This window comes from Eretmochelys imbricata, chromosome 2 (genome assembly GCF_965152235.1).
Source record: "Eretmochelys imbricata isolate rEreImb1 chromosome 2, rEreImb1.hap1, whole genome shotgun sequence".
Classification (NCBI taxonomy): Eukaryota; Metazoa; Chordata; order Testudines; family Cheloniidae; genus Eretmochelys; species Eretmochelys imbricata.
In genome coordinates, this window is record NC_135573.1 from 204,874,507 (window position 1) to 204,898,776 (window position 24,270).

Consider the following 24,270-nt stretch of genomic DNA (forward strand, 5'->3'; position numbering starts at 1 on the left):
ACTTTTTTGCTGATATAATTGTGTCTATACTTCTTGGGTTTTTCCTGGCATGTCTATGTCTGTTATGGGTGTAATTTATTTTTTCTCCCCACACTGCAAACAGACAAAGCTATTACAGCAAAATTTAAGTGTAGACCAGGCCCAAGTGACTTGCCCAAGGCCATACAGGAAGCGTGTGGCAGAACAGGGAGTTGAACATGGGCCTCCCAAGTACCAGGCTAGTGCCCCAAACACTGGACCATCTTTCCTGCTGTGGCTGCTTTTCCTCACGTAGGTGCCCTGTTGGCCTAGGACATGAGTTCACACTATGGAAAACTTTGAGGACTACTTGTTGAAATGCTCATGGACTACATCCTCTTAAAACACCATCCCACATCACTTCATTCCTGTAGCAACTCTAGCACAAAGTGAATACCTACTTTAAAAGTGTTTTTTTCCCAAGAACTAATCCTCCCCCCCACCATCTCTTTTTTCCTCCATTTCATTTCCCTTTTTCTCTGGCCTCAGACCTGGTCTCTGCTGCCTTCTCTTCTGAAATATTTGAGGAACAGAATTTCATCTTAATTTCTATTGTGTATCTGCAATTTAAATTTATCTCAACTAGTTTTGAGAGTGTCTAGTGCACGCTGAAAAACCCTTTCTTTATCACTGGGTCAATAAACAAGCAAGATAGTAGCAACTTTGTTTGCTCCAACTTAAATTTTTATATCAAAGACTTAAAATAATGACACACGTATAACTAAATGACCATAAAATGTGGTAAGAGCCATTACTTACACCTTAAGTCAGAGGAAAATGTGGGATTAGATAGTTGTTTGAGCAAATGGCTCACATGTAGGTGCAGTTGTGGAATTTAATAATGCATTTTTCCTTAAAGTGCATTTGGGAATAAAGTTCTCTATGGGGGGGGAGGGAGGAAGTAATGACCAAAAAAGCTTTTCTTTTTTTTTTTTTTTTTGGCAACTACACTTGGGACTTCTGGAAAGGATGTAATTAGAAATGTAACTATCCTACGTACCCATAGGTGAAGGTTTTCATGAATACCGTCTCACAAAGCCTTTCGCTTTCTCCCATGCAATATATACCCATTTTGGTGATACTTCAAATATCTATATAGTGAATTCAGAGGTTTCCAAAAATTCATTCTTGCTACATATTGCGTAACAATCCTGAAACTATTTTTAAATTATTTCTTCCTAGTGTAAGGCTGTGGCAAATAGGGCTAATGAGATCCTTGAATGCATAAGAACAGGTTGAATGCATCTAACTTTAAAAGTATTTACATAAGTCAGCAGGGTCAGATGAAATGCACTTTAGGGTGCTTAAGGAACCAGCTGAAATAATCTCTGAACTGTTAGCAGTGATCCCCCATGAGTTCTCAAAGGTCGGTGAAGACAAATAGAGTACCTATCTTTAAAAAGGGAAAGAAAGAGGAGCTTGCAATTAGACCAGTCAGCCTAACTTTGATACTGAGAAAGACACATGAACAAATTATTAAACAATCAATTTATAAGCACCTAGAGGATAAAAGGTTTATAAATAATAGACAATATGGATTTGTCAAGGACAAATCATGCCAAACCAACCTAACTTCCTTATTTGACAGGTTGCTGGCCTAGTAGATGGGGGAAGCTGTAGATGTGATGATCTTGATTTTAGTAAGGCTTTTGATCAGATGCACATGACACTCTAGGGAGTATGGTCTAGATGAAATTATTATAAGGTGCATCCAAAACTGGTTGAAAAACTGTACTCAACAAGCAATGATTTACTGTCAGACTGAGGTTACGTATCTGGTGGGGGCCTGCAAAAGCCTGACCTGGGTCTGGTACTACAGTATTCAATATTTTTGTTTAATGACCTGGATAATGGAATGGAGAGTATGAGTATAAAATTTGTGGATGACATCAAGCTGGGAGGGGTTCCAACCATTTGGAGGACAGGATTAGAATTCAAAACAATCTTGATGAATGGGAGAACTGATCTGAAATCAACAAGATGAAATTCAGTAAAGACAAGTACAAAGCACTGCACCAAGGAAGAAAAAAAAACAAAAAACAAATGCACAACTACAAAACAGGGAATAACTATCAAGGAGTCAGTACTGCTGAAAAAGATATAGGAGTTTTAGTGGATAACAAATTGAAAGAGTCAGCAATAAGACAGACGCATACCCAAGTACATGCTATATGGGGAGTTATCAGAGGGACCAAGAACAACAGGACATCCCAAGCTTCACTATAAAGACACATGCAAGTGAGATATGAAGGAATTTGGAATTGATCCTAACCAATGGGAAATCTTGGCAAGTGATCGTAACACTTGGCACCATTGTCTCAATCAGGGTATCAAAGTCCATGACAGAAACTGGCTCCTAGAACTTGAAGAGAAAAATTGGACTGTTCAGTCACATGAGATATTGCAAACCATCTACATCATAGGTTGCAATTCCACCGTTTCTCGCAGATGAAAGGATGCCAACAAGCCAAGTCAGCAATGTGATGAAACTGAAAAAGGCCAATATTCTAGGGTGTAATAACAGGAGTATCATGTGTAAAACACTGAAGGTAATTGTCCCAGTCTATTCAGCACTGGTGAGCCTTCAGCTTGAGCCAAGTTCTGGGCAACACACTAAGAAAGATGTGGACAAATTGGAGAGTCCAGAGGAGAACAACAAAAATGATAAAAGGTTTAGAAAACTTAACCTATGAGGAAAGGTTTTAAAAGAACTGGGCATGTTTCGTCTTGAGAAAAGAAGACTGGGGGAGGGGGGAAGACGACCTGAGAAGTCTTCAAATATATTAAGGGCTGTTACAAAGAGGACTGTAATCAGTTGTTCTCCCTGTCCAATGAAGGTAGGAGAAGTAATGGGCTTAATCTACAGCAAGGGAGATTTAGGTTAGCTGTTAAGATAAGCTTTTTAACTATAGGGATAGGTAAGCACTGGAATAGGCTTCAAAGGGCCTCATTGGAGGTTAAGAAGAGGTTAGACAAACACCTGTCAGGAATGGTAGATTTATATGGTCCTGTCTCCGCACAAGGGGCTGGACTTGAGGACTTCTCAAGGGCCCTTCCAGCAGGTGATTTTTTACCTCTGTATATGGCACTGGGGAGTCTAATATCAATACACTGTCTCATTTCTGGTGCCCAAATTTTAAAAAGGATGTTGAAAAACTGGACAGGGTGCAGAAAGTATCCACCAAAATTATCCAAGGGGTAAAAAAAATTACTTTCAATGAAAGAATCAGAGAGCTTGATCTATTTAGCTTATCAAAAAGATTGAGAGGTTACTTGATTAGTGTATAAATATCTTCATGGGGAGAAAATATCCGGTACTAAAGGGCTCGTTAATCTAGCAGAGAAAGGCATAACAAGAACAAGTGGCTGGAAGCTGAAGCTAGAGAAATTCAGAGTAGAAATAATGTACAAATACTTTAACATTGAGGTGATAAACATTGGAACAAACTGCCAAGGGGAAGAAATTCTCCATCGCTTGATGTTTTCATGTCAAGACTTCATGCCTTTCTAGGAAATATGTCAAGTTACAGGGGTAACTGGGTAAAGTTAATTGCCAGAGTCTGCGGGAGATCAGATTAGATGATCTAATGATACATTTTGGCCTTGAAATCTCTATTTTAAAACTCATAGGTAATGTAAGTCTCTCATTTCATTTTTAGGAGTCTTTACCTCTGTCCCAATATCAAATATAGTTGCCCATTTAAAAAAAATGGAGACGTCTCCTATTCTCCATTCACCTTTCCTCTCCACTCATCATTCTACTTCAGTTAAAGAAATTTTGGCACTTAAAATGGGAAATACATGGAGGATATTTCAGTGTCTTTGGCTTTTTAAAATATGAAAATAAAAGGGGTATATGCAGGTAGATATACACAGTGTTGACGAGTCCAAAGATTCTGCACGATGGAGTGAACCTGTCAAAGATGTAAAGTCCTGCAGAATACTGTAATCTATCCCATACGTCTGCACTACTGTGGTAGCACTGGTTATAAAAACCAAAACCAGGAACAGGACATGCATCACTTAGATTTATTTAGATGGCTGTAGCATCTCACCTGTGTCACTACCCTCCCCTGCACAGACTCAGTGAACAATAATGGCTGCTGTGTTCCCCATATTTCGCTTTGAGAACTTAATCCTATGTGGATAAATAACATGAGAGAGTCTGATGGGAACTTAATATCCTTCTTAATATAACTTAGAATTTGTAAGGCACTCATATCCTGGAAATGAAGCCAGTGCAAATATCTACATAAACGAAACATTGTAGACCCCGATAGAGATAAAATCTCTAGATTTGTAATCCATATCTGCGTTGCCATAGTTTTAGGTTAAAAATATGGCACAGGCTGATACAAAAACTTGATCCTGTTGTTCAGACTCGTGGCTTCTAAAATTCTAATGTAGGTCATAGCTGATGTTTCACAGTGGGACATCCAGTGTGTTGTATAGGGCTCTAAGTCATTCTGTTCTATATCTTCTTTCTGCAACAAAGTATTACACAGATTAGCTCTTAATGGTGACTTTATCAAACTGAGTTTAATTCTGCCACCTTTAAATGAAATTTGTCACAATGAGATATACTGGAAAATAAAGGAACACGTTAAATCAAAGGTTCTTCATATTGTACAGACACACATTAAGTAGACTTCCATGGTAACCAAAAGACAACTAAAGAAATACAAAGGTACCAGCATATAAAGCCAAGTTCCCTTTTATAATTAATTTTTATCAAACTGCACTTGATGAGTGAGATCAATCAAATTATATTCATTACCTGTGAGTTGTCACTTCAGATATCACTGCAGAATTGGGTTGTTTTCTGACTTTCCTACTGTCCATTCTGATCTACATCTAACGAGTGTATTATCAATCTTTCACAAATAACCTACCTGGAACTACTTAACGGTTCACACACAGAATGTGGTAAAGTTAAAACTTACTGGCACCAGGCCAGATCCACAGCTGTTGTCCATCTGTGTAGTTCCATTGTTTTGAATAATTCACAATGGCTGAAGATAAGGATTTTTAACCTTAAATTGTACAGTAGGTACCTCTGTTTAACTCTTAATGGTGTGATGTCTATTTCACAATATTGAAAACCAGCAATTACCTATGTTTAATGAACAAAAACCATTGGCTGCTATCACATCTGCCTATGCTGGTTTCCAAGAATTGCTGCAGCTAAGCAGTGTGTTTCAGAGAAACATGTTAGAACAGTGCCAGTGATCATGTAGTGCAAGTTTAAGTTAGCACAGTCGTGGGGAGTTTCTTTGGTTAAATAAAAGTGTCCACACTGGAGCATCATACAGTTTATGTATGAAAAGTATATGTATGAGAATATGGGCTTGTGCGCTAGAAAATATACCTCTTTAGTTGTGACAATATAGCAAGAGACATTCTTCTAAGTGTATTTACAGTAGTGCATACTATGTGCTAGTCTTTCCAAAGACTTAAGAACGATCCCTGCTCAGAGGACCATCTAAGAATGACAAATACAGATTAGGGAAAGAGGGACAATAGATAACTGTATGTATACAAGCCAACTGAATTCAGTACAGGCAGTATGACAGAAGCGGGCCTGTAAGTCTTAAATATGAACAGAGTAGAGACCTTGAAGATGAGCTCCAGGAGGACATAATATGCATGGAAGAAGGCATGGAGGTGATTGTGAGAATCTGATAAACTGAGGAGGCTGATGGTACTGGTGGAAAGGACAGGGGAGGTTCATTGCAAAACTTAACTAGAGATGAACAGTATGTAGAGCTTTGAAGGTTCTGAGAAGTTGAAATATATCACATGATAAGTCAATGGAGGCATTCAGAGAAGTTTGTTACATGATCAGCCAGATGGGCAAAGAAGTTGGAGTTTAGCAGCAGCATTATGAACAAACTGAAGGGGGCAGAAATTGCAGTCAGTGATGCATGTTTGAATGAGCCGAGTAAGATTCTAACCAAAACTCCTACCTAACAAACTGTATGTGCTCCCATCCATATATGTATGCAGAGAACAAGAGTTTAGTGTCAGGCTCTTAAGTATATTTATAGAAGAAGAATAGTAAGGAGAAAATATTAATCAGTTTTGCCAACCAGATTGCCAGTATATCAAGTGAAGAGCTTTATTTTAGGTTGCAATATTTCTCTGCTGTTTACTTCATACACATCTGTATTGGGGCAAACAGAACTCCAACAGTGGGGAAGATTGTAATATAGTTTGAAAAAATCCAGAGCACTAGAGATTCTGTTTTTACTGTTCTGTCAGTTGCAGTGATGTCTGCTGTGGGAAAGCTATTTCCCATGTTATATGTTATAATGGACATGCTGGAGCACCATTAGAGATTGAACCTTTTAAACAAGTGGCTGAATACATGGTCAACAAATGTGGTATGTAAAGGTCTCAGTGCAAACATTAGCACTCAAAACTTTGGTACTTGGCACACTGGAAGATTGATTCCAGTAAAAATGGCTGTGATTATAGGATGGATCATACAACTTACTGTAGAATCAGGAAAATACTATAGATATATTTCAAAAGGGAATAAGCACTTGATGAAGTGAATAAAGTCAGAACTACAATATACAGAGCTTAATTTGAGGCCAGTTGAAACTGTATCAGCTTTCAAGGTGTGAGCAAAATAAGTACAGTTTGTCCTTACTGTGCCAAAAACCTCACTGTTGAGAAAATTGCTTATGCTGAATGGGGCTTCAGCATTTTGCAGAATGTCAAATACCTGCTTTTTGAATGTTGCATGTTGTTTATGTGAGCCAAGCCAATAGGTAGGCTATAAGTCAAGGATAGTATGTGAGAGAGACCTGTCAGCACTGTAGTGCTCCAGTACCACCTCATGTCTCTGTGACCCTAACCTACTAGTGACAATATGACTCATCGTCCAGCAGGAAGAGTTGAATGATCTCTGCCCTAAAATCGGGTAATTTTTGGAATCTGGGTTGAATTTGGTGAATAGTTTTGGCTGGAAAAAAAGGATTTTTTTAAAGCCAAAACATTTCATTCCTGTTTTTGAAATGTTTCATCTTTGTTTCAAGGTCTTTTGGTTAGAAATTTAGTTTTAACCCAAAAAACCCCCAAACCTCACCAAAAACTAAAAAAAATTTTTTTTTTAACTCAAAATGAAATCTTTGGGTTTTTTTTTATTTTGGTGAAGAAAACCCAAAAACAAAATTGTTTCTGGATTTCAGGTTAGCCACCTAATCAAACCAAAAAAATCTGTTTGCTCAGTTCTATTTATAGTTTTAAAAATGTTTGTTTCAATTCTTGAATTGCATGGAGTGCATGATGTGTAAGGTTTTCAGATATTATTATAAGTCAATGACGAAAGGCAGCTTTGTAATAGAGTACCACATATTTGAGAGAGTCATTGTATAACTTAAGCAATGGTAGTTGGGAACTTTATGATCATATAGTTTAGATTACATCGGCTACTTTTTAAGTGACTCCTGCAGACAGAGGAGGGGTAGATCTCACTTTTATTAATTTGGGAGGCACTCTGATACCATAAGTGATGAGCTATAGAAGTACCAAAGTAAACAGTTGCATTTTTTCCCCAAATGTCTTTCACTGTAACACCTTTCTTTTTATGGAAGCTTGTACTGTTTGTATTGTGTCTTGAATAATTTTCTTTTGAATTTACATCTGATAGATGAAATTTCTGTGCTTAAAGACAAACCATGATTGTTAGCTGGTTAACCTTCATAAATATATTAACTGGCAGTTTGGACACTTCAAACATTTGTATCCTTATAAAAGCATTGGAGGAGTTTCCGGACTAGCCTTTACAAACTGGCAATCAATTAACCTGAGGTTTAAAAATCTGCAGACAAACCATAGAGGAAAACCAGGTTCAATCACTTAGCAGTTACTATTATAACTCTTCTTTTTGCATAGGTAGTTAAACTGACAGGCAGCCTCTGCTACCACTTGTGCTTTATGTATATTTTAGTCCTAGTTCCAGTTATACCATTATACCATTTGAGAGATCACTCATACTTTTTTTTTAAAAAAAACTGCATTGGAAGAAGACGACTACAGTAGAATATTTAACAGTCTTCTGCATCTCTCTACTCTGGTGCAGTGCCTATTTCTGAGTCAGCAGAATGCTTCTAGGTCAAGTGTTACTCTGCATCAGAGTTGTTCGGTATATTCCTTCTTCAGAGGCTAACTGGTCTTATTACCAAGACACAATCACCTTCTCTTCTCCCCTTCCCCTTACTCCTCTGCCTTCACAGTTGTGTATGGGAAGTCTGTAGCTCACTGTAATTTAATTGTGTTTATCGAACCCCAAATAAGACTAAACTGACCTGACCTGTTTCTCTTTCACTAATTGCATTTAACTGACATGACAAGGGAATAAAATGAATGACAGTGAAATATTTGTTCTGCAGCTCTAGCTACATATTTAATGATTTTTGAAAGTTTATTGAAATACTAGTTATACTTGCATTACCCTTTTCCCTTCACTTTTTTAGGATGGCTGTGGCTCCTCCCAGTTATTGTTTTGTTGCTTTTCCACCACGCACTAAAGATGGGCTTGTTGTGTTTGGAAAAAATTCTGCACGGCCTCGAGAAGAAGTACAGGAGGTGGTCTACTTTGCTGCTGCTGCTCATGATCCAGGAAGCAAAGTTGAGGTAATGGGCTTCATTGTGCTTAAAATTACAGTATAAGTGAGTGCCATTTCAGAAGGTAAAGGTGCCCCTTGTATGCCTGTCAGATTTTGTAGTCTGTATTCCCTGAACTCAAATTTATAAGGTCCAGAATGATTGAATAATGCTTCATTCTGAGCCTGTCTACCAGGACAATCCTGGTAGGAGTTGGGGAGGGCTGATGAGAAGATTCTTGGGAGTTCCCAAATGGCAACTACAGTAAAAACTGTGTAATCCGGCACTTTACCAAACGGAAAGCTCTAGAAACCAGCATTTCTGATATCTCCCAATACAAATCTTCAATAGGGTTGCCAGGCTCCCTTCCTGACTCGGTGTGGCTCCCCAGAAGCGGCAACATGTCCCGTCTGCTCCTAGGTGGAGAAACGGCCATGGAGAGTCCATGCAGTGCCTCTGCCTCACCCCACCCTGAGCACTGGTTCCACAGCTCCCAGTGGGCAGAAACCGCAGCCAATGGGAGCTGTGGGGGAGGCGCCTGCGGGTGGAGGCAGCACACAGAGATGCCTGGCTGCGCGTCCACCTAGGAGCAGCAAGGACATGTCGCTGCTTCCAGGAAGCTGCCCAAGGTGAGTGCCGCCCAGATCCAGCACCCCGAAACTCCTCTCATGCCCCAACCCCTTGCCCCGAGCCCCCGTCCCCTCCCTCTATTGATAGGTATAACTTTTAGTTAATCGGAATTTTTGACTAACCGGCACTCCTCATTCCCCCAACATGCCGGATAACAAAGCTTTTACTGTAAATTCTTTAAATTTAAAGCTGAGGAGAATCTTTTTGCCATTTTCTGCAGTGGACAGGCTGACATGTTTACAACTTAGCTGCTTGTTCTTCGGTCTGTACTACTTGCCAATACTCTTTTTTTTTTTTTTTGGTCAAGATAAAATTTTCCTTATAAGCTTGGAATAGCAACAAATATTTATTCCTTTCAACTGACAAATACTTTCAAACATCAAAAGGAATGAGTTGGCCAGTGCTGCTCTTATCTGGCCCAATTAATGCATGTCTAATATAAAGATGCAGCAAACCTCTAGCATTTACATACCCTGTACTAAACTACTGAACTTTGGGTCTGAGGAAACACACTTTTCCTAAACGACCAGATGCTGTTAATTGCAGTGGTGCATGGAAACGCTGCAATAAATCTGTGCTGGTTCGTAGAACATAGCACTGTTACTGTAGCATTCCTGACAGTAAAGAAAACAAAGTGTAGTTGTAAAGCTTAGTTTTAGAAATTTAAAAATGGAAAACAAGCCTTGGTAGAGTGTTGTACCTTAACATAAGAACTAAGCACTGCTCATCCATCTTATTGCACTACTAAGGAATCTTTCAACAAATGTTCTTATACCATTGTGAAATATAAATGAAGACAAACAAAAGCTCATTAGGGTATTCTTCCCCTCTCCCCCCCATTTTCTTTGTGTCTTATTCATTTGATTAGATCAGCTTCAGCATAACTTATTACTGGCTGCCACCAAAACATTTTCAAACTTAATTTTTTTAATTTTATTGTCCTAGGGTGGCACTATGGCACTAATCGTAGACCAGGACTTCATTGTACTAGGTGCTGTACAAACAACAGAACAAAAATGCTGTCTCTGAGGCGCTTACAGTCTAGCAGAGAGATTACACTATCTGTAGTCTGTACAGACTTTTCATAAAATTAGATACTAGGGCATTGGTGCAAAACAAAATATTAGGCTAATAGCCTGGGAGATTGTTATTTGGAGGTGTTGAGTTTACACTTTATTTAGTACGGGGCAAGGTTTGAAGATGTCACCGCATCAAAACTGTGAAGAAACAACATTGGACTAGGGGCCACAGTAGGTTAATATCTCAACCTTTCACCTCCTGTGGGCTTAGGGTTAAACAATAATTGGTCACGAGAGAAGCTGAGTCTGCTGATGTCTCTTCCAATTTGACCGCGGCAAAATTCTTCGAATTTGCCAGTTTTGAGTGTTGCGAGCACACCTCCACAGAAAAGCATAACTGTTTAGTCCATATGCACTCTTCCCAGTTCTAGCTAACACCAAATCCAAAATTACTCTGGGAAATAGCACCACTCCTTCATCACTACACCTTCTGCACAGTACATCACACAAACTTACTACAGATTTAAACTAATATTTTTCTGATAATGTAACTCATGACGGCAGTAAGTTTTGATGTCATGTTTCCATTGTCTTCATGGAACTAAATGGGCTCTGTCTGATGGCTTTGCTACTTTATTAAATTTTTCCTCCATCAGTGCAACTGTAAATTGACTTGTTGCCCTGTCTCTTAAAGCCTAGAATCATAGGGTAAAAAGGGACCACAAGGGAGAGATATTGGCGATTTACATCTACAAGAACAATTTAAACAGATTCAGCCATATAAAGATGTGCTGTCTAGGAAACGCTAATATTGGAAAGACATTACCTCTTGAAATACCCTTGTTTGATTTAACCTGGCCATTTCAAAGGCCTTTTCCAGATAACTTGATAATGCATCCCATATTCTTTTGTTCAATTGCTGTGAAATGGGTAGAAGTCTAAGTTGTGAGAAAAATTCTAGGAGTTTTGGTGCATATGAAATGTCTGCTTACTATATTTTGATAATGTTGCTGTCTTGCAATCTAGATTTCAATATTAAACTAGCAAGAACCACCTTTCCACTGCGATTTCAGGTATGCTAATTTTTTGCAATACAAATATAGTATAACAGGTATTTTGCCTTGGGTTTCTATTAGCCTAAACTTGTGCATATGTTACAGTGCAAAGAACCTGTCTAGCATGCATATTGCTGTTTCTGGTAGCAAGTGCACACTTTCAGTCCTATACACAGAAGCTATGCACTGACTTAATTGGATTGGACAGGAATTCTATATATTGTCAAATTGTATCCCTAGAAGCTCACAAAACTTGGAGAGACAGTTTATAAATTCAGCTGTTTAATTCTTTTTTTTCAAAAATCAGTCATGGAAGACTAAACCTACATCTCAAGCAAATTCACAGAGCTGTCAATTTCAGTAGCTGATAAAAAAAATATTAAAGAAAGCTTATGAAAACACCATGGGCTGCCTCAGAAAGCACCAGTAGATTCCATAAAATTTTCTAGAGCTGTCAGCAGTATCCTTTGCTTCTTTTTGCTATAACTTTCTCTGATATTGTTATAAAAATTTTTGCTTACCAAACGGGGCAGAGAATTCAGTGATTATCAGTTTAGTCCTAAAGGGATGTGTCAAATTTTCAGATTTGCAGTTTTATTTTTTCTAAACGATTGGTCCTTTTTTGGGACCTAGTCTCCTTCCTCCTTTGCTTCTATTTTTTTATGAACACAATTTTTCACTGTCTTATGCTGTGGCTTTATGTCAACTTCCCTTCTATGGTACTCAATCCATACATTTTACTTTGGAATGAAAGTATTTAATACATTACATTATATTCTTCTTGACTCCTGACTTGTTCAGATTCTGGATTTATTTTAAAGCAGTGGTTCATTTTGTGGATCACTTCATAAGTGAGATTGCCCCATGAATCTGCCTCCTATGTGGACAGGGATGATCCAGTTGATATAGTGTACTTGGACTTTCAAAAATCCTTTGATGAGGTCCCATACCAAATACCTTAAGCAAAGCAAGCAGTCGTGGGATAAGAGAGAAGGCACTTTCATGGATCAGTAACTGGTTAAAAGATAGGAAACAAAGGGTAGAAATAAATGGTCGGTTTTCACGGTGAAGAGAGGTAAACAGTGGTCCCCCAAGGATCTGTACTAGGGCCAGTGCTGTTCAACATATTAATAAATGATCTGAAAAAAGGGGGGTGAAGTAGCAAAGTTTGCAGATGATACTAAATTACTTAGAAGAGTTAAATCCAAAGCAGACTGCAAAGAGTGGCAAAGGGATCTCACAACTGGGTGATTGGACAACAAAAAGGCAGATGAAATTCAATGTTGATAAATGCAAAATAATACACATTGGAAAACATAATCCCAACTACACTTACAAAATAATGGGGTCTAAATTAATTATGACCACTGAAGAAAGATCTTGGAGTCATCTTGGATAGTTCTCTGAAAACATCTGCTCAGTGTGCAGTGGCAGTCCAAAAAAGCAAATGTTAAGAACCATTAGGAAAGGGATAGATAATGAGACAGAAAATACCATAATCCCACTGTATGAATCCATAATATGCCAACATCTTGAATACTGTGTGCCATTCTGGTCACCCCATCTCAGAAAAGATATTAGAATTGGAAAAAGTACACAGAAAGGCAACAAACGTGGAACATCTCACCCAATGGTATGGAACAGGTTCCATGTGAGGGGACTGGGATTGTTCATCTTAGAAAAGAGGTGACTAAGAGTGGATATGATCATTTTAGGAAATCATGAACAGTGAGGAGATCGAAAATATGGAAATGTTACTCCTTCACATAACACAAGAACCAGGGGTCACCCAATGAAATTATTAAAACAAAGATAACTAAGTATTTCACACAATGCATGGTCCACCTGTGGAACACGTTGCCAGGGGATGTTGTGAAGGCCAAAAGTATAACTGGGTTAAAAAAAAATTAAGTTAATGAAGGATAGGTATAGCAATGGCTATTAGCCAAGATGGTCAGGGACGCAACCCCATGCTCTGGCAGTCAGAGGTTTAGGGACACCCAGAACCTGGGACTGGATGACCGGGAATGGATTACTCGATAATCACCTTGTTCTCTTCATTCCCTCTGAAGGATCTGGCACTGGCCACTGTTGGAAGACAGGATGCTGGGCTAGATGGGCCATTGGTCTAATCCAGTATGGCCATTCTTATGATAGCTTTTTTACTGGCGGACTACAAAAGACTGTATAAGAATCACCTGAGCAATTCAGCATTTAGGATGGCTCTAATAAAAATTTGATTTAAATAATTTTACTGGCTGGTTTGAGGCACCAAACCCCATAGGAAAAAAATGCATAGAATTTAATGGGGCAAATAAAGTGAACCAGAGAATTAAGAGTATCCTGGCTAGAGTTTTATAGGATTGTTTTTAAAAAACAAAACAAATATTGTACCACACACAGAATTTATCCTTTCAGAGAATCTTTTCTATAGTCCTCTCAGGGTAACTTATTTAGAACCCTATTAAGTGACAGAAGATTTATTTAATAAGGGATTGTGATCTGTGTATGGTGGAAATTTGTGTGTTACATATCTTTTTGCAGCATTCTGAATCTGCTGAATGCTATTCTAATACAAAATGTGGGATGCCATCTCATGAAGAAATAAGCCACTCCAATAGATAGGAAAAGTTAATGTAGTTTGTATTCCTCTGGCACTGATAAAGAAATCTCTGCTACATTGCTAAAAAGTCTCTAGAGATAAATTGGAGCTCAATGATAGCTTTCCTTTATCTTCATTTAGAAATGGGATAGTCAGTTACTACTAATGGTAGAGGACCTAGGGAATTAGATGTTTTATTTCTTGACGTTGGTTTCAGCTATTTGAGACCTCTGAGCATTAACATTCAAAATAATCTGCTGGTATCACGCTAATGCCACTATTTGGGTCTGCTGACACGTCAGTTAACTTGAGTCACTCGCTTAAAAATTGACACCTGGATTATATCTGCAAGTGAGATGTTTAAAATCAGATTATAAGTAACAAGCAATATATGAATCTGTTCAGAGCAATGCAGAGCGAACACTGCAGTCCAGTTTAGAACCCTTCCCCAAAAGCAGTGGTCAAAAATCAATTTCGGGTGGCATGGGATACCATGTTTGTAGTTTTAATGGTGCTTTTGTAGTGGTTTTTAAATCCAGTTTGTCTTATGTGTTTTGAAGATGTCTTTAATGCTAATGAACTTCATACACTATTAAAGTTTTACTTACTCTTGTTGCCCAAGAGACTAATAGATCCTAATATATGCAAGCAAGAGACACATTCTTTATTGCTGAATCAGTTTTGGCATCTGGCACCTGCTGAGAATTCTCCCTGGCTCCAGTGCCTCAGTGCACTTTATGGTATTCTGTTTATTTGAAAATTGTTATACTAATGTTTAGCTTATTTCCAATGCTTCAAATTCCCTGAAAAAACCAAGTGTGTAATTCTATTATGAATTGCAAGTATATGCTTCAGTTCTTTCCACCCTCTAAAGTTTGCCTTTGGCTAAATTGCAATCCTGTTATCATTGGTCTTTTCAAGTCGAAGAGCTATGGACAATACAGCTAGGGATGAGATAAGATGCATGTACAAAATCTTCCAGGTGTTACTGATTGGTGCTTGAAATCTGAATGTAGGAACAATATGCAATGTTTTGCTCCGATGTTTTTATATCTATATGGTGCTAAGCCTACTAGGCCTTTTATAGAAGGTAAAGTTCTTACCAAGTTATGCTACAGTACTTGCCTTATAGCAGAAGTGAGCAAACCAAAAACTACTATGAGCCCTACAGTATTCGCACAGTTATCCAAAAATGAAAGCGTGCACCTGGGTAGTGGGTGTGATCTCTGCTACCTGTATCCCAGAATCTACAGGTTTTCTTCAGAGAATACCCCTTTTCTAAAACATCCCATCACCACTGTCTTCATCGACCAATGACAAATTCTGACTTGGCCACTATGAAGTACTAGCTTGGCTGGCAGTGCTAGGAATCAGACTGCTGCTGACCAAGTACAATAGTTGCTTTTCATTAATAAAAGAGAATCTCTTGTGCTTGTCTTTATTCCCCCATCTTGTTGGAAAGCTTTGAACTATACTTAGATCTGTCATCAATTTTTTCCTTTATGCTAGAAGTGAAACAGAAGAACCTTTAATTTCCAGGCTGCTTGATTCTCCTTAGGGGGGTGATGAGGGGGGTGGTGGTGGGGAATTGCATGCAAAGTCTCTCATGCTTTCTTGTACCTTGCTGCCCCATTTCCCCCCTCAACTTTTCCTGTTTCAGGCAGCAGCAGCGCGAAGTGAGGGTATGGCAGTGCTATGAGCACACATGCAGCGTTTTGTCATTCTAGGTGGAATTTTTAGAAGTATTTAAGTGATCGTGGCTACAATTCTAAAATTAAAAATGCTAGTTACAAAAATTTGAGACTTTATGTTGCTATCACTTGTAGGATGCCTCAGATTTGAGTAAAATGATAGTGTGCTGTGGTTAAAATTTTAGGTAGATGCACTCATCAGATTCAGTAATCAACATTTAGGTGGTTAGGGACTATTTAGAAAAGCTAGACGTGCACAAGTCCATGGGGCTGGACGAGTTGCATCCGAGAGTGCTGAAGGAATTGGTGGCTGTGATTGCAGAGCCATTGGCCATTATCTTTGAAAACTCGTGGCGAACGGGGGAAGTCCCGGATGACTGGAAAAAGGCTAATGTAGTGCCAATCTTTAAAAAAGGGAAGAAGGAGGATCCTGGGAACTACAGGCCAGTCAGCCTCACCTCAGTCCCCGGAAAAATCATGGAGCAGGTCCTCAAGGAATCAATCCTGAAGCACTTGCATGAGAGGAAAGTGATCAGGAACAGCCAGCATGGATTCACCAAGGGAAGGTCATGCCTGACTAATCTAATCGCCTTCTATGATGAGATTACTGGTTCTGTGGATGAAGGGAAAGCAGTGGATGTATTGTTTCTTGACTTTAGCAAAGCTTTTGACACGGTGTCCCACAGTATTCTTGTCAGCAAGTTAAGGAAGTATGGGCTGGATGAATGCACTATAAGGTGGGTAGGAAGCTGGCTAGATTGTCGGGCTCAACGGGTAGTGATCAATGGCTCCATGTCTAGTTGGCAGCCGGTGTCAAGTGGAGTGCCCCAGGGGTCGGTCCTGGGGCCGGTTTTGTTCAATATCTTCATAAATGATCTGGAGGATGGTGTAGATTGCACTCTCAGCAAATTTGCGGATGATACTAAACTGGGAGGAGTGGTAGATACGCTGGAGGGCAGGGATAGGATACAGAAGGACCTAGACAAATTGGAGGATTGGGCCAAAAGAAATGTGATGAGGTTCAATAAGGATAAGTGCAGGGTCCTGCACTTAGGACGGAAGAATCCAATGCACCGCTACAGACTAGGGGCCGAATGGCTAGGCAGCAGTTCTGCGGAAAAGGACCTTGGGGTAACAGTGGATGAGAAGCTGGATATGAGTCAGCAGTGTACCCTTGTTGCCAAGAAGGCCAATGGCATTTTGGGATGTATAAGTAGGGCATAGCGAGCAGATCGAGGGACGTGATCGTTCCCTTCTATTCGACATTGGTGAGGCCTCATCTGGAGTACTGTGTCCAGTTTTGGGCCTCACACTACAAGAAGGATGTGGATAAATTGGAGAGAGTCCAGCGAAGGGCAACAAAAATGATTAGGGGTCTAGAACACATGACTTATGAGGAGAGGCTGAGGGAGCTGGGATTGTTTAGTCTGCAGAAGAGAAGAATGAGGGGGGATTTGATAGCTGCTTTCAACTACCTGAAAGGGGGTTCCAAAGAGGATGGCTCTAGACTGTTCTCAATGGTAGCAGATGACAGAACGAGGAGTAATGGTCTCAAGTTGCAGTGGGGGAGGTTTAGATTGGATATTAGGAAAAACTTTTTCACTATGAGGGTGGTGAAACACTGGAATGCGTTACCTAGGGAGGTGGTAGAATTTCCTTCCTTAGAGGTTTTTAAGGTCAGGCTTGACAAAGCCCTGGCTGGGATGATTTAACTGGGAATTGGTCCTGCTTCGAGCAGGGGGTTGGACTAGATGACCTTCTGGGGTCCCTTCCAACCCTGATATTCTATGATTCTATGATTTATAGTGTTAGCTACATTGTAGTCACTTGTGCCAGTGTTCTATGAATGGTGCACACAATGACAGTAAGGCTAACCACATTAAAAAATCATGAGGCAGCCCCACCAGAGCTCAGCACCCCCTCCCCCAAATCACAATTAGCTACAATAATGGGGTTTTTTTATTTGCATTCTGGTTTTTGAGGCTGTAGAGTTCACGCTGTTAAGCTTTAACCAAGAGGACCAGAAATGTGCTCTATTTTAAAATGGAAGCTGAGGTTCTCCAGGAGCTGGGTCTTTAAGAAAAAACACCAAATATTTCAAGAGATGGCAACGGTGACCGGGAGAGAGGCCAACCACCCAGACTAGTATGGAGAACCAGGAGGGAAAGTATATGGAAATAAGTTCCTGCAATGCTGTTCGTCTCATGAAAAAGCTGTTGGCTTTTTTAGAGCATCCAGCATGACTAGAAACCCAGCTTGCTTTCTTCCTGCCCATCTCACTCTTCTATTATTCCCTTGTATTAATGGGAAGAAGGGAAGAAAAGCTAATTCAGGCCATTTTAAGAACACCCTCTTCTTTTTCTGTGCTCTGGACTGAAAAAATTAATTACACCATTGGAAAAAAAATGTAAATAAATATTTTTGGATGTTTTCTACATCTTCAAATATATTGATTTCAATTACAACACAGAATACAAAGTGTACAGTGCTCACTTTATATTTTTGATTACAAGTATTTTTACTGTAAAAACAGTGTTTTTCAATTCATCTAATACAAGTACTGTAGTGCAATCTCTTTATCACGAATGTTGAACTTACAAATGTGGAATTATGTACAAAAAACTGCATTCAAAAATAAAAATGGAAAATTGTAGAGCCTGCAAGTCCACTTATTCCTACTTCTTGGGAGATAATGCTGCCCACTTCTTGTTTACAATGTCACCTGAAAGTAAGAACAGGCGTTCTCATGGAACTTTTGTAGCCGTCATTGCAAGATATTTACTTGCCAGATGTGCTCAAGATTCATGTCACTTCATGCTTCCTCCACCATTCTAGGGGAAATGCGTCCATGCTGATGACGGGTTCTGCTCAATAACAATCCAGAGCACTGCGGACTGATGCATGTTCATTTTCATCATTTTAGTCAGATGCCACCAGCAGAAGGTTGATTTTCTTTTTTGGTGGTTTGGGTTCTATAGTTTCCATCAGAGTGTTGCTCTTTTAAGACTTCTGAAAGCATGCTCCACACCTTGTCCCTTTTGGAAGGCACTTCAGATTCTTAAACCTTGGGTCGAGTGCTGTAGCAATCTTTAGAAATCTCACATTGGTACCTTCTTTGTGTTTTGTGAAATCTGCAGTGACAGTCATCATCCGAGACTGCTACAACATGAAATATATGGCAGAATGTGGGTGAAACTGTGCAGGGGACATACAATTCTCCCCTACAGAGTTCAGTCACAAATTTAATTAACGCATTATTTTTTTAATGAGCGTCATCAGCATGGAAGCACGTCCTCTGGAATGGTGGCCAAAGCATGAAGGGGCATGCGAATATTTAGCATAACTGGCACATAAATACCTTACAATGCCAGTTACAAAAGTGCCATGCAAATGCCTGTTCTCACTCTCTGCTGACATCGTAAGTAAGAAGAGAACAGCATTATCTCCTGTAAATGTAAACAAACTTGTTTGTCTGAGCGATTGGCTGAACAAGAAGTAGGACTGAGTGGACTTGTAGGCTCTGAAGTTTTACATTGTTCTGTTTTTGAATGCAGTTATGTAACAAAAAAAATCTACATTTGTAAGCTGTGCTTTCGTGACAAAGAGATTGCACTACAGTGCTTGTATGAGGTGAATTGAAAAATACTATTTTATCATTTTTACAGTGCAACTATTTGTAATAAAAAAATACACTTTGATTTCAGTTACAACACAGAATATAATATATATGAAAATGTAGAAAAACATCCAAACTATTTAATAAATTTCAATTGGTATTGTTTAACAATGTGATTAAAATTGCTATTAATCACAATTATTTTTTAATTGTAATTTTTTTTTTGAGTTAATCGCATGAGTTAACTGCGATTAATTGATAGCCCTAGTTGAAATCCAAACAAATTACGCAAGCACAAAAGCTATTTTAACTTAGGTTAAAATATAGAAGCTGAAATTGCACAGAATTTCTGTGTAAAAATACAGACTGTCTTCAATGTATGTAGACAATTCAGAGAATATGAAAAAAAATTATAGAAGACAGTGGCAGCATTTTATTGGTTTGCTACTTTACTAGCTCCCACTGTGCTCAACAAATTCTCTGTTATGGAATGAGACCTTTTCATAATTGAGAGATTAAAACCGAGATGCCTCCAGGTGTTTTCACAGCTCAGCAGATGCATTTCTCTTAGAATGTACTGCATCCTTGCAACAAGAGTGGAAGGAATGTGCTTTAACTGTTACCGCTATATGAATAGATTTCAGAGTGGTAGCTGTGTTAGTCTGTATCAGCAAAAATAATGAGGAGTCCTTGTGGCACCTTAGAGACTAACGTTTATTTGGGCATAAGATTTCGTGGGCTAGAACCCACTTTATCAGATGCATGGAGTGAAAGTACAGGAGCAGGTATAAATACATGAAAGGATGGGGGTTGCTTTACCAAGTGTGAGGTCAGTCTAATGAGATAAATCAATTAACAACAGGATACCAAGGGAGGAAAAATAACTTTTGAAGTGGTAAGAGAGTGGCCCAATACAGACAGTTGACAAGAAGGTGTGAGTAACAGTAGGGAGAAATTAGTATTGGGGAAATTCCAGTTTGTTAATTGATTTATCTCGTTAGACTGACCTCACCCTTGGTAAAGCAACCCATATCCTTTCATGTATTTATACCTGCTCCTGTACTTTCACTCCATGCATCTGATGAAGTGGGTTCTAACCCATGAAAGCTTATGCCCAAATAAATTTGTTAGTCTCTAAGGTGCCACAAGGACTCCTCGTTATTTTTACTATGTGAATGTGACCATGGAAACTGCCTCAATGAGCAGCAATCAGTCTTGTTCCCAGTGCTTTTTATTTTCCATACATCCTCAGATTTGGAAGGGAACCCCAGACATTTTTGACTTATGGGGTGGGGTGTAAGTGTATGTAATCAGAACATGATGCTTTTGTGGAACAAGGAAAAAGTTAAAATTCCCTAGACCTGGCTCTCTCCAGCTACCTCTCTCTAAGTGCTCCCATCCTCTCCCCAAGGAAATCAAAGCCCCCAGTAAATTAAACAGGATGAATGCCTGAATATAGAAGTTATGATCATCCAGTCAGGGAACAAAAATATTACTATGTCACTTAGGTGACCAGTCTAGTTAAGTGTGAATGAATATTGAATACTTGCAGCAAACAGTCCATGAGCATTCTATAGGCTGCAATGTTTGCACAAAATATTTAAATGCAACACACATATGTAGAAATCCTGATCTATTGCCACATAGCTCGAACAAAAGGGCCAAGTTTAAATATAAGTTAGCCCTGCTATAATTCTGTCCTGATGGGCACAACCAGGGCCGTCCCTAGACATTGTGGTGCCCTACGCAGCCCCCTTGTGGGGGCGTGGGGCACGCGGAGGGGGCTGCGTCCAAAGTCTGTGGGGGGCAGGAGGGAAACCACCCCCCCAAGCGCGAGCTAATGGAGTAGAGCGGGTTGGGGCCAGGTCGCTCCACTTCCTGCTGCCCAGTGATTGCAGGGCGGGCCCGACCCCGCACTCATGGGGCGGCGGGAAGTGGAGTGACCCAGCCCCAACCTGATCTGCTCTGTTCCCCTGGCTCCAAGCTTTGAGACTTGGGGAGCAGGGGGGAACTGCCCCCCAGCACTCACTGGCAGCGCAGAGCAGGCTCGGGCCGGGTTGCTCCACTTCCCACCGCCTGGTGAGTGCAGGGCGCGCCCAACCCCTGCTGCAGTCCCCCGGAACGTAGCTCAGGGGAAGGGGTGGAGTGGGGGCGGAGCAGGGGTGGGAAGAGGCGGGGGCAGCTTAGCCAGCCAGGGATCGGGCTGGCCACTGGAGCAGCACGCGGCTGTGTAGGGCACCAGGAACCCCAAATTTCCTGGTGCCCTACACAGCTGTGTAATTTACGTATGGGTAAGGACGGCCCTGGACACCACTCCCTTTTATGTTAACCCAAGTTGTGTACTTAACAAGAATAGAATGTACTCATATTATGGAACTCAGTACCTTCTTAGTGTCTGGAAGAAGATGCTGCACTCCAGTAAATGAGATTTTTTTTATCCTTACAAAAGCCATTTAGTAGTTGAGATAAAGGGCTTATGTAAATGAAGACTTCATGGCAGGCTGGTGTGTGAGTAGCTTTAAAGCAAAAGTAAATCAAAATGTGCTACGGAACTGTTAGTGCATGTCAGCTGGCTCCAAGTGGACACTAATATGAACTTGCCATGCACTCCCAGCTTGCTGCAAATTAAGTGTTTGTTTAGAGAAGCTCTAACTTTACCTCGGTATCTTCAGTATTCAAGATATTTCCTTCCCTAAGTATAGAGAAATACAAAGGAATACTGCAGCTGGTGAGGTGACTTCATCTATTTGTACAAGGCAAAAATCAAAGTTTCACGTTGGCAACCATGCACACGACTTCCCTCTTCGATACAACAATTGACACTCTAGCACTGAAGGTGTTTCCCCCTTTGATCCCTGTGACCAGGGTCCTAGTGGGGAGCCAGCTATGATCACTCAATTAGGGTGAACTGCAACAAATGGGGCAGACAATCCCCATAAAGCTGGTGGATATTCCAATACTTAGATTTACCAAACCATCATAAAACAGCTTCTTTATTATCTCACTGGTTACTCAGAAGTCCAAACCACACAGTTCCCTTAAATTGATCCAGCCTCAGGCCTCCATCGATGTACCTAAGTCAAATGTGATGATTTCTGAAAATCTTTTTTCATCATATAAAAGAAAAGGTTCTACCAGTCCCAAAGGATTGGACACATTACCTCCCAGAAAAACAACGAGGAGTCCGGTGGCACCTCCCAGGTTATTGAATATTCCAAATCTTACCCAAATACACGCTACAGCCAATTCTCATTAACTAAACTAAAATTTTTAAAAAACAAGAGAGAGAGTATGGTTAAAAGATCAATATACATACAGACATGCATTCAATTCATTGAGGTTCAGATTCATAGCCGAGATGGTGAGCTTTGTAGTTGCAAAGAGTTCTTTCAGAAATAGTTCATAGGTTATAGTCCAATGTCCAAATCTCATATTCAGGGCGTACCAGCATAACTGGGACCTCAGTCTTGTGACTCAAACTTCCGCTGATGAAGCCTAAGCAGCTCTGAGATGACAGAATCAGGACGCAATGATCTTTCATACAATTTCATGTCTTTTGAAAAGTTGGAATTTTCTCAGGGAACAGAAAGTAATTGGGATGACTTTGAAGGATGTCCATCACCAGTACTTAGCTATATGAATTAACATAAGGTCATTTGCTTGTTCCTCCACCATTCACAGTACATTTTCAAAGAGAGATGAATATCGAGATATCCTATGTTTACAATTCATTTAAATGATAGGATGTTCTTTTGGCCTCTGAATTATCAGAATACAGCATAGGCAGTGACTGCTGATTACATTGTGACCCTACTCATACCTGTGTAAATACACAAAAACACAAACATCATCTCTCCACATGTCTTTTGAGGGATATTTATTTTGCAGGATGTTTAACCCTTTCTAGCCATGCTTCACAATCCCACAGATTGTTATAGTTCTGAGACAACCTGTGACCCATAGAGCTGGAAGGAATAAAACTAGAGAATCTGTGGCAGAAACAATGAATACAGGAACCTATACAACTGTGAAAAGGGACTGAAGGGGAGCCTCTCTCTCCTTTATCAGAGGCTGTGGAGTCACGCCCTGCAGTACTTCTGCAGACCGTAGTTTTCTAAATCCAGGCAGCCTCCGTGTAACTTCAAAGCACGGCATCTTCTGCTTTATAAGAAGTTCTTATTTTACAGAGGAAATCTGCCTGTCTTCATAGGCCTCCAAGAAGAGCAAGATGAGAGCAGGACCAGAAACACAGTGCCTTACTTCCAACAGGTTAGCTTGTTTGCACAAGTAGAAGTTGTGGAAGCATTGAGAACAGTCAGGGTCACTGCATCTGACTGATTCAGGCTCTTCTTGGTTGGTGAGAGTAGAGAATGTCTGGGACCTCGATTAACAATGTCACACTTCTGATGAGGGAATCTACCAGTCATCCTAAAACATATAATGGGACAACCAGTACAAAAAGAAATAATTGCTCAAGGGCAGAGACCTAAAGCTACCACCCAGCATCTAATCTTTATCTTCTAAACAAGTCAGTTGAGAAGCTAGCAAGACAACCCTGTAACACCACCTTTTGATTGGCAGTAACTTGCCTTGTCCACACCAGTGCTGTCATGTGGAGTACAGGCACTACACAGTAGCTGCATGCCACAGTGAAAGGCAGGCTGCGTCCACTGTGATGTGTAGCTACATGCAGCAGTAAACGGTTCAGGCAGGTGGAGGTAGCGGGGAAGGACTCCAGCAGTAGGGAACTGCTGGAGACTTTCCCTGCTGTCTCCCCGCCGCAGAGCCCTTCCCTGCTGCTGGAGCCTTTCACCGCAATGGAGAAAGCAGGACACTGCATTGCTTAAAAATAGCAGTGTAGACACTGAAGGCATTGCTTAGGCACGTAGAAAGCTGTGTGGGGTACATATCCTAGGGTTCAGACATGTAGGGCATTCTACTCACTTAAGGCATGCCTCACTATCTATATTGCTATTTATACCCATGCTAACTGGGCGTGCAAGTGTCTATACACTACATGCCGCTG

At 40.2% G+C, this 24,270-nt stretch overlaps 1 protein-coding gene across 2 annotated transcripts in view; it reads left to right on the plus strand.

Annotated features, from left to right (window-relative positions):
* The first annotated feature begins 4,763 nt into the window (after positions 1 to 4,763).
* Positions 4,764 to 24,270, plus strand: part of SCRN1 (secernin 1) — a 45,046-nt gene continuing 25,539 nt past the window's right edge. The window contains exons 1-2 of one of the 2 annotated variants that reach the window (XM_077811336.1): positions 4,764 to 4,801; positions 8,523 to 8,661. In XM_077811336.1, the coding sequence (XP_077667462.1) occupies positions 4,764 to 4,801; positions 8,523 to 8,661 (177 nt within the window). Of the gene's footprint in view, positions 4,802 to 8,502; positions 8,662 to 24,270 lie in introns of those variants that run through there. The other variant, XM_077811334.1, reaches the window with a different exon arrangement.